At 39.4% G+C, this 15850-nt stretch overlaps 2 protein-coding genes across 4 annotated transcripts in view; one reads left to right on the plus strand and one right to left on the minus strand.

Annotated features, from left to right (window-relative positions):
- The window catches only part of vwf (von Willebrand factor), a 29624-nt gene extending 24406 nt beyond the window's left edge, over window positions 1-5218 (minus strand). Inside the window, exons 1-7 of the mRNA XM_046037478.1 lie at window positions 5056-5218; window positions 3032-3046; window positions 2871-2922; window positions 2601-2744; window positions 2163-2265; window positions 1818-2026; window positions 1443-1564 (exon numbers count right to left, since the gene is read on the minus strand). Of these exons, the coding sequence (XP_045893434.1) occupies window positions 1443-1564; window positions 1818-2026; window positions 2163-2265; window positions 2601-2744; window positions 2871-2922; window positions 3032-3046; window positions 5056-5070 (660 nt within the window). The 5' untranslated portion in view covers window positions 5071-5218. The remainder of the gene's footprint in view (window positions 1-1442; window positions 1565-1817; window positions 2027-2162; window positions 2266-2600; window positions 2745-2870; window positions 2923-3031; window positions 3047-5055) is intronic.
- Window positions 5219-5512: 294 nt separating this feature from the next.
- cd9a (CD9 molecule a) lies at window positions 5513-15030 on the plus strand. Of its 3 annotated transcripts, XR_006822779.1 has the most exons (10): window positions 5513-5583; window positions 7126-7244; window positions 11597-11699; window positions 11809-11906; window positions 12349-12423; window positions 12754-12855; window positions 13090-13165; window positions 13444-13533; window positions 13912-13995; window positions 14092-14156. XR_006822779.1 is itself a non-coding variant. In XM_046037476.1 (9 exons), the coding sequence occupies exons 1-9, from the start codon at window positions 5514-5516 to the stop codon at window positions 14155-14157; spliced, it is 807 nt and encodes a 268-aa protein (XP_045893432.1). In that variant the 5' UTR covers window position 5513; the 3' UTR covers window positions 14158-15030. The 3 variants fall into 3 exon arrangements, 2 of the variants coding, with proteins under 2 accessions (XP_045893432.1, XP_045893433.1); XM_046037476.1 differs by lacking the exon at window positions 13090-13165 and having other exon boundaries at window positions 14092-15030; XM_046037477.1 differs by lacking the exons at window positions 5513-5583; window positions 7126-7244; window positions 13090-13165 and adding an exon at window positions 8785-8890 and having other exon boundaries at window positions 14092-15030.
- Window positions 15031-15850: the final 820 nt, after the last annotated feature.

Here is a 15850-nt window from a genome sequence, read left to right on the forward strand (position 1 = left end):
AGACATTAGTATTCTTGTCTTGCCGTGAGCTTTCGTGTCTTGTCAGCTCATAAAAAATACATTTTCCTATAGCAATAATAGCACTAGTGTCATCATGATGGTAACTGGATTTTAATGATGTGAAGACCAAAAAATAAGTTAGGCAGAAAGATAAAAGTATGGTAAGTGACAGCTGAAATTATAAAACATTCATATGATATATCAGTGAAAATATCTTTAGCTCTTAAATTAATAGTCTCACTCAGTCAGATTTTGGTTTTGGTTTTTTTCATGAAGCCCAGTTACACAGTGAAAGAGCATTCATTTCCTTCTCTATAGACAGTTGAGGCAAGATGCAGGAAATATATCAGCTTTGCGATTAGTGAAGGAGATGCTGATGACAACCGTGGGCTTCACCCTAACATAATTTTAATTGCTCGTACGTGGGTGTTCCTGTGGTACAAAATGTTCTTGCTAAAACTGGATGATTTTGTGTATATCAGCCCACCCACAAAGGCTGCAGTATGCACATTACAGAACTGCACCCACACCTGTCAGATCTGCTTGCTTCCCAGCTGTTCCTTTTTAATGAGATCGAGGTCTCTTCCCATTGAAGCATTAAAGCCCTTATCCTCATAACTGTATATGGAGGCCCATTTGTTAGGAATGAAAAAAAAATTCTAATATTAAATCAAAGTTGTGAGATTGTAGAATTGTAAGTAAGTTATACATTTGAACAGTCATAATTATAAGATAATAAGTCCAAAAATCATAAACATTCTGAGGATTTTTGGGGGGCGTTTTATGCCTTTATTAGATAGCTCAAAGTAGAGAGAAGACAGGACATGAGGGGAGAGAGAGATGGATAAAGACATGCAACAGAGGTCCCCCGACACAAACCGTTGTTGTCCACGGTTGGCACCTTAACCCACAGGGCACCCCATGAGATTTTGATAGTAGGTCAAACTCTACCTTTTATAATTTGTTAAGCAAAATCTTGATATTATTAGTAAAAATGATTAGATATTTAGCAGATTTTCAACAATTATTTGTTAGTACCAGATCATTTTTACATACTACTCTAAATCCAACATTCTGGCTATTGCCTACGTTTGATTTAACATGCATTGTCGGTAAAACTTACAAAGTCAGAATTACGATACACTAGACAGAATACTATATGTAGTGAGAGACAGTGCTGCAGTTAAAGGTTTGCAGAGTTTTTTTTGCAGTGAAAAAATAATACCAGTTGAAGGCTAAATGCTTCTACGTCAGAGGTTCAGATCCCGTCATGCCTTAATGTGTGTCTCTTTATTCGTTCTGCTTCTTTGAATAAAAAAGGTTTTATATTGTCACACCTCTGAATAGATTGTTTGCCGACTGTAAAATGTAATAAAATTGTTAGACGTTCCGAACACATTTATGTGTACACGTGAATGTGTGTGTGTAAAGTGTCTTCTTACAGCTGAAGTCTCTTTTGTGCCGTTGCAAGACAGGTTGGGATTTGAGACACGTCGACATGACTGATCTGCCCCCTTCACTGCCCATGAATTTGCAAAGTCATAACTGTCCTCTGTTAGAAATCCTGAAAACACACACACACACACAAACGAGTTGACAGATTTCTCCTTAATCTCATCCTACCACTACTGTTTCTCTTGCTTTTACATTGTTATCTTTTTCCTGTACTCAGCTGCTTCTCTTCCTGTTGCTGAGTGCTGGTGATAATTTCCTAGATTCCAAGAATAATGAACTCTCCCTAGTTCCTCTTTCAAACATTCACATATCCACACTGTTATTGACTTTTGTCGCTACACATCCCCCCCAAATGATATTACCTTCTTGAGCTGTATATTCATCAGCTGATACAGAGTTGAAGTTGCCACAGAGGCCACATGTGTGGTTGGTGCGGTGTTTGGTTAGTGTCAGGGCGACGTTGGCTGCATTATCAATAGTAACAGTGAAACCAAATTCTTCACTCGTGAGTTTATAAAAGCCGAGGTCTGAGCCCACAAAAACAGCGTGAGATGCATAGGGCAGAGATAATCTACAAAAAAGGACACACACAAACAGATCAAGCTTCTCCATATAATCACTGTTTAGAGTGATTCTTTTCTGCAATAAGTCAATATTAATACACACATACTTGATTATTTTTGCACAAAAACTTATATTACAAAAACCTTTTTTCTCCTTGTGAGAGTCGTCCGTCTACAGACAGGTGCAGCTCAAAGGCGTCCCCCAGAAACAGAGTGACTCCAGTTCTTTTGCCATTGACAAAATCACCTGCAGATTGAACACAACATGCATTTTACCTCTCATTCACTGCTACGTCAAATCTTTAACTGACAAAAACAAGCATTTTTAAAATGATGATCTTTGAATCTTCAGAAAATCAAAAGGGAGCATAAATGAGTAAGCTATTTCAGATGTCTGATACACAGTACTCCTACAGTAGAGGTGCATGCATTGTTTCAGCACATGCATCCCAGTGAGAATCAGACCCATGGCAGTGGCTATGCACAAGCCGCTGAGCTACACTCGATGTGCATCAGACGCTATTAGAATTCAGATCTGTTTTTCATTCTTTGTTGAATTGTCTGAGACTGAGTGTGACTCACCCAGCAGTGTGAAGGAGCGATGGTTGCAGTCTCCAGCCAGTAGGTAGCTGCAGTCTCCAGGAAACTCATATAAAACCCCGTCAAAGGTGTGGATATAGTGTCGTCCGAACAGACTGCATCTCCCTGTCATACCTGCCACGCACGCTGGACACGCAAAATACACATGACTGTAGAAGTAGGGAGATCTTACATGAAATATTTCACATATCAATTGTGACTTTGAGTGCAAAGGGCAAAGCTTATTTGGACCTGCTCTGATATCACACTCACCTGTCAGATGCAGGAGAACCCAAATTTTGCGCAAATACCTCCTCAGACACACCTGAAACACATAAATATGCTCCCCATTATCATCACAATCATCTAGACCAATATCACTATCATCCTCTATTGTCTAAATATCACATTCTCCAAACTCCAGTTAGTCCTACCTCCATGGCTCCAGACTTGATCCACAGAGACAAACACAATCCAAAATCAGAGAATCCAAATGTTGCACTTTTAGACCTCACACTATCAAGGCATAATGACACAATGTGATGGTCTGTGTAAAAAGTAGGCGAAAGTGAGAAGAGGGTCAAACACTTTGTCACACACACTGACACTCAACTACCCTGGAAGCTCTAATTTATAGCAAACATACCCCTGCCCAGCTGTCATTGGCTTTCCCTTAAGGACTCCTCCCCTCGCCAGGTTATGTCAAAAAGGGGCAGAATATTATTCTGTCCACAACAGCCTGCAGACTGACACCATCAAACACACTCAGCAGAACAATACCAGGATGTGCCCACTGATCGCCTGGCTGAGTGATTAGTCTACACACACATATCTGTATCGGCGCCAACCCAAACAATTCTTGTGGAAAACACACTTACTTTGATATCTCACACAATAACATTGCTTTGGTGGTGCCAAATGCCCAAACACATGATGACTAAGCTGCACCAAAATTGCACACACACACACACACACACTGGGAACATGTACGGATCAACACTCTCAGGTGCAAACTTCACCGATCATCTGGCAAAAAGACAAAGACAGAAAACAAAAGAAAAAACATCTCCTTTTCTAAACCTCCTCCATTTCTAAACAAACATTCACAACCAGTGTCACCCTCCCAAACATAAATAAGCCGACTTTTTTTACATCTGTAACCACTAAAACATCTGTATTGTGAGCCCAAATATATGCCTATCCAATTCTGGTACCACCTTGTAACAGTGAGCTCTTTAAAAAATGTTTTCAAAGCCCTGCACACTCTCTCAGGTGTATGATCTCTCCTAAGCTTGATGTTGTGTGGAGATGTGCAAGTGAAGACAGCATTAAGGATGGCTCTGTTTTTTATTCAAGTGTCCCAATAAGCCATGACAGTGTGATTGTGAGTCAGCATGCACTGTACAGTACCACAACCATGAAACTCAAGTATGGAATTCAGCTGCATTACTTTTTCATTTAATTAATTCTTAGACCTTTTTTAACATCAGACATTTTGAATTGTAACAGGAGGAAAAGCACACGTGAAACAAATATGATAAGCAAAATAGACCATCAGCGAGAAGACCGGCTATTGCTATCTGTGATCATTTTCCTAAATGACTGTCACTTGTCCGTGAAATCAAACGAAACGATTTACGGCACGCACCACGCAGACCCGTAAAAGCATTTGTTTACATTTTCCAAAGGCAAGGTTTACCAGTGAGTAACACGCTGGCCAATTGAAAGGAAGCAGGAGCGGGACATTATTAGAGAGAGGGGGTTGTAGCCAATTCTGTGGTATGGTTCCTGCCACACCAGACTGTATGTGCCACACCGACCACTGGTCGCAACCACTAGGGGCACTAAAGATAGTGGTCGCTGCAGCCTCCAGTACTGCAGCCACATACCATAGACCAGGGGTCACCAATCCGTCAAAAAATTACACAATCATCTTATACCCAATTAAAGTTTGGTTTTGCAAGGGGGTCCTCTCTCTTGAGCCAGCTATAGTTTCTTCACAGCATGAAAGTGACCAATAAAATAAAAGTACAACTGAATTGTCCGATAAGTTAAGAGAAGTCGTCCCCACCGGTTTTAGATTTCACACGCAGATACATGCAAGGACTAGGTTAGTTAGGTGATAGCCATAGGGGTGACAGCCAGCTAACATGCCTTAGGCTCCGCGAAAAAAGCCGCGAACCTATTATTTTCACTCAGAATGGGAAGAAGAATTTATTCTTACGTTAGTTAAAGACAAGTGTATATGTAAGTTATGCAAATACAAGCACTGACTAAAAGAGGAGATCTGGAGCGGCACCACAATGCTAACCACCCGACCTTTAAGAACAGCTATCCACGGAAGAGCGCCATCTGTGCTAAAAAAGTTGCGGAGCTATAGTTGGAGTTGAAAGCCCAGCAGTCTAAACCTGCTGTTCGACATAAGTCTGCTACAGAAGCATCATTTCGTGTAAGTCACCTTTTGGCCAAACATAAGAAGCCTTTTACAGACGGCGAGTTAATCAAGGAGGCTATGGCTATTACCGCCGCGCCGACACCGTTTTCAACGACTTCAAAAACAAAGATGATATAAAAACAGCACTCAGCAGTGTCCCACTTAGCCCTGCAACAGTGACAAGGTTCAAATCAGTGTCGGAGGACGTGGATCGACAGGGACACCTTTACGGTTTTATCTATTATTTTAATTTTGATATAGTTTTATTTTTTTAACACACATACACACACACACACACCTTACTGTTTATTTACTTTTAATATTTATTTTTACTGAATCTTTATATTTTATATATTATATATATTATTTTTATTAACACACAATAAAGCTGATTTGAATTTAATTTAATTGAATATTTCTCACTGCAATTGGATGAATCCCTGAATGTAATGGACACAGCTCAGCTTGTTGTATTTGTCAGAATGGTTTTCCAGGATTCTACTAGGAAGGAGGACTTTCTCACTCTTCTGCACTTGAAGGACAGAACAAGGGGTGAGGATATTTTTATCGAATTTTAAAAATATGTAGATGAAAATTGCATTCTAATTCATAAACTGGTGGCAATCACTACTGATGGGGCACCGGCAAAGCGCGGTGTTAGCACTGTGCCGCAATGATCCTGCTTTTCCAGACTTGCTTAGTAGGGGGCGTAAATAGAAAATAGGCCACATTCCTTTATTTGTATTCATATGAATTTAATGCAACTTAAAATTGATGTTGTGACGCACAGTTCATAAAGCAATAGATACGACCTGTTTAATACACCGGTTACAGTTTGGTAAAGGTACGAATAAAAGTTAACTTTGTTTCAACATTATCATATTACAGTTATTAATTACATAGCCACAATATATTACACATAAACATAAATACATAATCTTGTCATTAATCATGCTGAGAGCTGTGTTTAAAAACGAAAAATACTATTGAAAATCAGTTGCGTCTTTCTTTCATTCGCTACCAAAACAAATGCTCGCGCTAGCCAGCTCAAAGCTTATCCACACAATATTTTGTAGCTGCAGTACTGGAGGCTGCAGTTTCAGGACCGCAGCAATCCTGGGACCGCAGTTCTAGTTCTATTAATCCATTAGTTACAACTTAAATTATTAGAAAGTAGTGCCCAATGTCTTTTAAATATTGTCTGTATTAGTAGTAGAGGCATGCATGTAAAACATGAAAACACTGTTAATTAGCTGAGACAAACTTCGATCGAAAATGTGTTCTACATTGCTGCATGTATAATTAGGGAGCTTAATGCAGACAACAAAACCTACAACACAAACGCAAATGGCAATATATATAATAGGCTACTACAAGTAGTCAAACTTGTGTTTTGAATGGTGGGTGACTTTGTGTTTGGGTATAGCCTACTGTCTGTCTGGGAGAGACATGGCTCTCGATGGGCATGCTCGTGCACCGTGTCCATTCATGTACAGTATATTCAATCCGCGAACGCGCTTTTCTTATTCTGTGAGAATTACGTCATCGCACTGCCCAGGGTGCTGCAGGAACTCGCGACCAAACAGCCCACAGCAGGCTGCCGGTCAGTGCACTTCTGCTCCATTGTTTGCAGGGGAGACACACTGAGCATAGGTTCCCTTGTCTATGAGAGTTATGGGCTACCATTTGGAAAATAAAGTAATGTCTAATCTTATTTTAAAGGCACTGAAGATATTAAAAACTTGTGCATGCCTACTGAGTGCCACACGTGCTAATCCAAGCCCCTTTATGGGGACAATACAGTGATGAAAATGCCCACAAAACATCCCTGCAGAAATAATATAAGAATAGTGCTGATTTTTTAAAATGTAGACCTATTTTAAGCAAACAAAGGGAAAACCAAATTTACAGAATAATGTGATCATTTGTAAGAAAGAAAAAAAGCTACAGGAGGTTTTGCCTTTGCAGTCAGTTATGTGTGGGGGCGGACCACTACAGGCGCGCACAGCACGACGCACGTATCAGTGCCTGCGCGTCGGCAAATAACCTCATTCTGCATACTGACTGTTATTTAGAAGGTCTTCTCTATTCTAGCGTCGGTAGGTGATAGCAGCAGAAGTGTGATCCATAGCTCAAGTACCGCCATGGCTGCGCTGTCGGGAGGAGAGATGTGCATCAAATACCTGATGTTTGCCTTCAACTTGGTATTCTGGGTGAGTTTGAAGCGAGAACATGTATTGTTCTCATACAAAAATATACATCCTGTCTGTGTTTTGTGTATGTGTGTGTGTGTGTGTGTGTGTGTGTGTATGTGTGTGAACGTGTGTGAGCTTTGCGTGCATGCGCATTTATGTGTGAGCAGGTTACTATAGCCCAGTGAATTAAACTATACGGTGTCCCAAATGCAGAATCGTACCGAGCGCTCACAAATAGCCTCGGTTAGCTACTTATCTCAGTATATTCTGAGGTGCCGCTCGACATATTTTTGGCACTGGCCACCACTAAACACAAAGTGTCCCAATGCGTGTGGAGACCGAGCGGGCTGGAACAATAATCCCCAGTGGCCAAGTGACCCACTTCCACCGCGCAGACTACACTCCGGAGTTTGCGCGCACGGCATTTTAATAATTGCAGAAGGGGGTGTGGGGGTATATATCAGTTAACTTCTTACTGTGGTGGAGAATGTGACTGATATAACAATAATTGAGACTTCTGCTACGTTACGTGATGTGAAGAGTTGCGCATGTCAGGGAGCCAGCCTGTGTGTGAATGAATCCTGGATATCCCATATAGGCTATTTGTGTCCTACTAAGCCTGCAGGGTGTGTCTTGTTGTGTTCGTTTATTTGTGATCTCTGTGTGTGTGTGTGTGTGCGCGTGTGTGTGGTTTCAGATTGATGTTTTGCCCTTTTTTATGAACGTTTATAATTTGTGTAGCTATAGATAGAGCCAAGGATAACCATTCATTACAGGGCCAACATGGGGTTTCCCACAGTGTGAGTGTGAGACGAAAATTATCCTGGCGAAAGAACCACTTTTGAGTATTCAAAAGATTCAAAGATGCAACAATTCACAAAGTTAATCATTTGTAGAAAATCAGCAGTGTGATGGACAACACTTTAAGAAACCAATAAGGTGCCTATAAATTGTAGCTCATCATTAATCAACAATTTCTAGTCTGTCATTTAGAGTCAATACACAGGAAACCTTGCTCACACTTACATACAAGTGCAGATGCAGGAAGTGAAGATATGACACACTGGTCATAATACTGGTCATAACCCTGTTCTTGCAGCCACAGATAACATGACACACATAGGCTATCTGATCCCAGCTGAGTCTGCATACCGGGAGTAGGAATGGGAAGCAGTCATATTTGAGAGCAGTCTGTTAACTGTAGTCACACATAGTTCAGACACCAGAGCAGTAAACATGCTGCTTGACAGGTATTTTTTTTGCTCAACATGCCTCAACAGAGCCCTCTGCGCTGCTAGCTCCCAGAAGATAAAAACCTGTATGCCCACACAACCTGAACACATGCAGTAGTTAGACACAAACCGCTCATGCAGGAACATGGACCAAAACAGACAAGAAAACAAGCAGGAATTAATTTCACATTCAGGAGGTCAGTTTTGCGAGTTCTCTTGCCACTCCCTAACTATATAATCAGGTGGTTGTATGAAGGCGTGGTATTGAACAGGCTTTCCCTTTCCACCATTACGCTTTTCTTCTTCCTGGGAACAAGTTAGCTATTAAACACTCACATATCGGTGCATTGTGTAGACAGAATCAGCATGGTTGTCGTTGGGGGAATCAAGTGTGTGAAATATCTCATGTTTGTCTTCAACTTTTTCTTCTGGGTAGGTGTACTTTACTTTTTATTATGTCTTAGTGTGTCTTGGTGTGTGTGTGTGTGTGTGAGAGAGAGAGAGAGAGAGAGAGAGAGGGGTGGAGAAGCTTCCTAGTATTACAGATTTGAAGCTTGGTGGTTTGCTCTAATCTGCCATTTTGTTCATACAATGGAACATAAAAAAAGATGATACAACAGAAAGCATGCAAAAACTGTTGAACAGTAGACACACGGAAACACACACTCAAACACCCTTTTAATAAAATAGTTCTAAATATTCACTGACCTACCTATGCTGAATGTAAGTAAGTGCCTTTGTACGCACATTACACAGTATGGCACCATGCACAGACATGTATAGTATAAAGTACAGACTTTTATGCTATTTTGTTCACATGCTGTGTAAAAAGAGCAAACTGACAACACACCAGAATATAATACCATGTATACAGCTGTGTAGGTGATGGATTCACATGCTACTTTGTGTCAATTTTAAATGGATACCTGTATGTTGAAGAATAAGGGAATGTGTGAACAAAAACAAAGTGAACATGTTTTTTTCTTCTCATCTCTCATTGTGAGACTGGTTTGGGCGCATGCACACATACTTCACACAGACACACCCACATATACCCATTACAGCTTATCACATTCCCTATCAATGTGTTAAAACCCCTGTAGCACCTAGATCTGATCAGTGAGGAGTTACAAATGTCTGTCCTGTCCTTATCATGAGCTAAAATTGATGCTGCATTGTTAATGAATTAGTATGTGTGTGTGTGTCAATTAATATATTTCTATTGATATTTATTGATTGATTGCTGAGATGCAATTTGTTGATTGTGGCACCATCATTGAGTCTTCACTATAGCCAGAATAGGAGTTTACCCCAACTAGAAACTGCCGTTGGTGAAGATTTGGAAATGACATGAGGACAGTAGAAACCTCTTCCCGGACTGAAAACTGGATGAGAAGGATTCCAGATGGATTTTGTCAATGCAGATTTGGGTAACACTTTACAATAATTGACACAACATTTTGAGTAGTTAACAGGGAACAAATAAGGAACGAATAAGGAAATAACTGCTATTGAACCATTAGCTAAGGAATAACTCCTAATCAAATGTTATAGAGAAGCTAATGATTAGTTAATTAAGAAACAAGTGAGAAACAAAGCAGGAACAACTTGGTTATTGATGAATCGTTAATACATATTTCTCTAATAATTCCTAATGGAGGTCTATATAGTAAATAATGATGAGTTACTAGAGAAACAACTGTGAGATCGTATATTAATAAATCATTAGGTAGTGATTACCAGTGATTGGCACAAAACTGGTAACGACTCATTACTCATTACTAATTACTAATTACTTAAACGTTAGTTACTGTTTATGTCTACACCAACTAAAATGATACATAATATTGTGTAGTTGGTTACTAATTAGTCCTTCAGTACTTCATTATTATCTTGCAATTATATTACTTATTACCTAATGGTCCATGAACATAGGATCTCCCAGTCTGTTCTGTAGTACCTCATCATTATCTACTATATAGTCCTGAATTAGGACTATCAAAGAACTTATTAATGATTCATAAATAATCTAGTTATTCCTGACTCGATAAGATGTTACTCATTAACTAATAGTTAACGGTCAGTTCCTCATTTGTTCCTCTTTTGTTCCCCGGTAAATACTCATAATTTTGTGTCCCTTATTTTAAAGTGTTCTCTATGGAAGATTTTGTTGGACTTTAATATTTGTAACACACGGAAAACAATCCACAAATGTGTACTATGATGTGCAAATATTTCACTATCTAGAAATATGTATTTTTACATTTGTGATGTGTAAAAAAATACAGAGTGACTTCTACACACAAAACAGTTTTTGCGCATTTGCAGATTGCTTTCTGTCAATTTGTGGGTCATGTTACATTTGTAACTTCCTTTTTACGCATTTGTAGAATTTTGTCCGAACTGTAACACAGAGCTCTGTAAACAGAGGTCTGTAAGTGTGAGAGCAGTTTATTAGCTACACCAACAGGTGGCGGTAGCAACATTGCCTCCTATGAGTTGCAAGTACATCCACTGCAGTACTCAGCGTCATCTGTAGGAGACAACAACTTCTGCTTCTGTATTTTTGTGGATATGATTTTACACAACACAAATGTAAAAATACATGTTTTGGGTAGTGAGATATTTGAGTATATTTATTTTACAGAACTCAAATGTAACATGACCCGCAAAAACTGTTTTGTGTGTAGAAGTCACCCTGTATTTTTGTGGATATGATTTTACACATCACAAACGTAAAAATACATATTTGTAGATAATGAAATATTTGCGCATCATAGTAGACATTTGTTTTCTGTGGGTTACAAATATTAAAATCCAATTAAATCTTCCAGATTTGAACTAGAGCAGCTGAGGAAAAAAGAGTTCTAAAGTCAGACAGCGACAAGATAATTGTTAACTGGTGTGGTGAAATCATAATCTGCTAATTGAGTTGACGAGTGGGAAATATGCAAAAATATGGAAAGGGAATATGTATTTAGAACTTTTTTTTTTAGTCTGAACTTTTATTGAGCTATTTGTCCTATTACTGTACGGCCAGACAGTCTACAAGTGTACAGTTTGCATAATACATTTAGTGCTATCATAAGTTATTCCATTACTGTATTTGAAAATATACATGTTTTCTGTGTGTTTCAGCTTGCAGGCACTGCTGTCTTTGCTATAGGCCTGTGGCTAAGATTAGACCCAAAGACCAAAGGCCTGTTTGAAGGAACAGACTCTCCATATGTGTTTTCGACAGGTAAGACGCAGGAATGTTATCAATTATCAATTAAGCAAAGTAAATTTTTGGATTATGTGAGCTCTGCAAAACACTAAGCGTGCTCAATGCTATCTGTATGCATGTGTAGGTGTATATATCCTGATAGGAGCTGGAGCGCTGATGATGGTGGTGGGTTTTCTAGGATGTTGTGGGGCCATTCAGGAGTCTCCCTGTATGCTGGGACTGGTTTGTACCACTTTTTTATTCTTCATGTAACTAATGATATTAACTTCTTTTTACTTTACTAAAATAAAATGTGAACTCTTTAAAACAATCAGTTTATTTCTCTCTGTCTTGAGTGTTTTATGTTTATGTAGTGATCTCACTCAGCAGCACGTGGACTTGTTAACCCACTTTAGCAAGTTTGGACTGTGGACTGACTCAATAATGTCTGCCTTCGTCATTGTTTACTGAACAGTGTCAAGGCCTGAGAAGAGTCTCTAGATTTGCCTGTAATTCTTGCCTCCCTCCCTCCCGCCCTGCCCTGTCTGGCCCTAATCTTCTTGTACTAAATCTCTCAGGAGGAGGGGCCTATGTAAAGTGGGTTTAACTATACTGAAATGACCTTACTTGTGCAGACATGCACACATGGACGCACACATTCACAGTTTTCAATTTTGTTTTTCAGTTTTTCTTTTTCCTGCTCATCATATTTGCCATTGAGGTCGCAGCTGGAATCTGGGTTTTTTCCAACCAAAGCAAGGTAACGTTTAAGTTTAAAGTATATGACATTGATAGTTTTATTTGTGTAACACTTTTCAACAAAGTTACAAGCACCTAACACAAATAAAGAAGTACAATCGAGGCAATACAATAACAATGAAACAACATGTAAAAAAAATACAAGTCAAAAATTAGAATAAATGACAAAATGAAAGGTACAGTGATGAAAAAAAGTGAGTGAAATAACTATAAAAAAGAACAACATGAAATGTTGTAATAAGGATTTAAAAGGCAGTATGAGGAAAGTTTACATTTGTCTTTTTTAGTGACATATAAAACATTTTCATTCCGGTTTGCTGCTGTGTTGCAGGTGGTGAATGACATCACAACATTCTACTTGGAGACGTACAATAACTTCAAGACGACAGGAGACGAGCGGCTGAAAGAGACACTGCGGATGATTCAAATCGGGGTGAGGCATATCTGCTTCATTCTAGTTCATACAGACTCAGATTGTATCTAAAAGGAAGTTGGCCGAAAAGTAGTAATTTTTGGCTCCACAAGTGTTATCCATAATGTTTTTGACTAGATGTTGCAGATTCAGAAAATTACCTTAAAGGAATAGTTCACATGACATAATGTTATTCACTTTCTTTGTGAGAGATAGCTGAGACAATCAATATCAATATCATGTCTGTGTGTTAAGTGTGGAGCAGAGCTGGAAAGGCAGTTAGACTTTAGCATAAAGACTGGAAGGAGGGGGACACAGCTAGCCTCCAAAGGTCAAAAGATCTACTCACTAAGCTCACTAATTCACACGGTATATCTTGTTTGTTGAATTTGTGCACAAACAGTAATGTTAAATAAGTAATTTGTTTCTTTAGAAGGCGCTATGTGTTACTATTTCTTGATGAACATTTTATACATGCATCCAGTAGACAGTGTCTCCACTACTTGCCTGGCAACCTCACTGTGACAACAAGGAAGTAAACATGTTGAACTTTAAACCACTTTTGCAGGTTGTCTTGCTCTCTAAATGTATGATTTTCTGTGTTTACAGCTGAACTGTTGCGGACCAACTGGTACTGTAATAGATACTGCCAAAGACACATGTCCTCAGGGAGAGCCACTCGAGGTGCTCATTACAAAGGTATAACTACCCTGAATGTATCTATAGATTGGATGCCAACACAGCAAGGCACTTCAGTCAAGAGATTCATAACGAAAAAGCAATATTTCAATACAAGACCATCCAAAAGATGTAACAGTTGTCAGACATGCCTCCGCTTTATGAGAGCTGGGGCAATTACTGTCAGATACATAATGATGGTCTGACGTGGCTCATAAGTTTATCAGACTTCCCTTCGCAGACGAATTCCCTCAGCCTTCTTGCAGTGTTACTATGGCAACATGGTTTACTGAAGCCTGTGTGCTGCTTAGGCTGTCTCTTACGTGTGCCATACCACAAGTCATTATCAGCACAGTACAGCGTAGAGAAAGCTGAAAGAATCGTGCTTGTTTGTTGCAGAGTTGTCCTGACGCCATTGATGAGGTGTTCGACTCCAAGCTACACATCATAGGAGGAGTGGGCATTACCATCGGCGTCGTTATGGTAAGTGTGTGATCAGTTTAACTGTCTGCTGCGGAGGATGAGCACTGGACATACATGAGCTAACACAATTAATGTATGTCTCCCTCTCTCTTACAGATGTTTGGGATGATCTTTAGCATGCTCCTGTGCTGCGCCATCAGGAAGTCTCGGGAGGTGGTGTGACACCCACCTTCTTACCCCGAAGTCCTTGTTAATGTTGCATGATGTCATTCCTAGAGTCACATGACTCCCCACTGCCAACAGAAACACTGCTTGTTCAAGGGGGATAACCTAAGCCAGGCTGGGTGTAGATATTTCTGATTATTACATTTAACGTCAGTTATAACTGTGCTGCTGACACTTAGGCCCACCTTCCTGGACTATATAGATGCAATGTGGTTATTTGGCCCAACTATAGAATGGGTGTCATCTGTGCTTCAGTGGCAATGTAGTACAGAAATGTGTAATTTTGTGGTCATTTGATTGAAATTAGTGTTTGTGAACTGCTAATTATCTAAACAAAAGATCATATTATTGTATACTGATCACATTTCTCACCTGGAGTCACCCACTGGCTAGAGGGGTCATGGACCAGGGCAATAAAAAAAGGCAACCACAACCACTTCAGCACAATACAGCAGTAGCCAATGAAATTCTGTATAACTCCTTGTTCTTGCAACACCGAAGTCAAGCCATGGTGATTAGTAGCCAATTGAATGCCGAGCTGTGAACTGTGCGGACTATGGTTTGTTCCAGTTTGGTATTAGAGTAGCATTTTAGTTCCTCCATTGTGACATTTCATTTGTTCCTTTCCTTTCTTTCTCCAGGTCCTAACCTGCCCTTTCTAAAAATGCCTTTTAACTTTTTGTCACGTTTTATAAATGTCTTTTTTTGTTTTTGTAAACGGTTTATACACTTAGGTGGTTGTATGGTACATGCGGTTTGATGATGTATTTTATAATTTTTATTTTCCAGAGATTAGGCTGATTTATAACATATGCACTATGTTTTACAGAGACAAAAAATAATGAGAGCCAAATAAACCAAACTAACTAAGTCGACTCTGAGGGTAATACATTATAGCAATCACTCATATACACACAGTACAAGAGTAAGATGAGCTGTAATTCACTCTATTTCACTGAGTAAAGTTCATTGACTATATAGCTATTTAGCTGTGCAGAATATAGTAGGCATGTAAGGGTTAGAAGGGCGTGGGAGCCTTGATAAGACTAAAAATAACATTCAGGTTCTTTTCCATGTGCGCAGTGGAAAAAAAAACAATCTTCCCCCACATTTCCCCTCTTTTGATATTCTGCGACCATCAAGTATGACTCATGTAGAGTTTGATCCAAAGCACAAACAAAGCTTTGTTTCTGAATTATCCCATAATAAACAAAAAAGCAACTAGGCGCTCACTCTGATCACAGTAAACAGTTCACAATTATTTACATTAGTGAGTCTAGTTAATTTTTAATGACTCATTATTTCCTCAAAATGAGGTGTGAATAGTTAGTGTTCCTCTGATTACAGCCCAAGGAAGTACACTTTGATTTGGTTGTTGACAGCCGGGTGTTCCCCTCTCAGACATCCCACCCCCACTATAGAGATAACGCTGATTATAATTAAAAGGAGGACGGTGTCTCCATGTTGCTTTTATATAACAGAAGATGTACTGGCCAAGGGGAGAGGGCAGGAAAACTAAGATAAGGAAGAGAAATGTTGAAAAAAGAGGAACAATGATGAGGACTCACGAGGTGAGAGGCCAACATCAACATTTGCATACTCACACTCTTTCACACTAACACACAGTAGATAAAGACTAAACTATTTGATAACAACTTAACATTCTGTCCCACACAGAGATTAACACTAA

This window comes from Micropterus dolomieu, linkage group LG22 (assembly GCF_021292245.1).
Source record: "Micropterus dolomieu isolate WLL.071019.BEF.003 ecotype Adirondacks linkage group LG22, ASM2129224v1, whole genome shotgun sequence".
In the NCBI taxonomy this organism is placed as follows: Eukaryota; Metazoa; Chordata; class Actinopteri; order Centrarchiformes; family Centrarchidae; genus Micropterus; species Micropterus dolomieu.

What these genes read in the sequence shown, in the direction of transcription:
- cd9a (XM_046037476.1), top strand. Translation starts at nt 5,514, where the DNA reads ATGGTTTTCCAGGATTCTACTAGGAAGGAGGACTTTCTCACTCTTCTG. An exon ending in CTTGAAGGACAGAACAAGGG is followed by an intron (nt 5,584 to 7,125) that starts GTGAGGATATTT and finishes TCTCTATTCTAG; the next exon opens with CGTCGGTAGGTGATAGCAGC. An exon ending in TCCATATGTGTTTTCGACAG is followed by an intron (nt 11,700 to 11,808) that starts GTAAGACGCAGG and finishes ATGCATGTGTAG; the next exon opens with GTGTATATATCCTGATAGGA.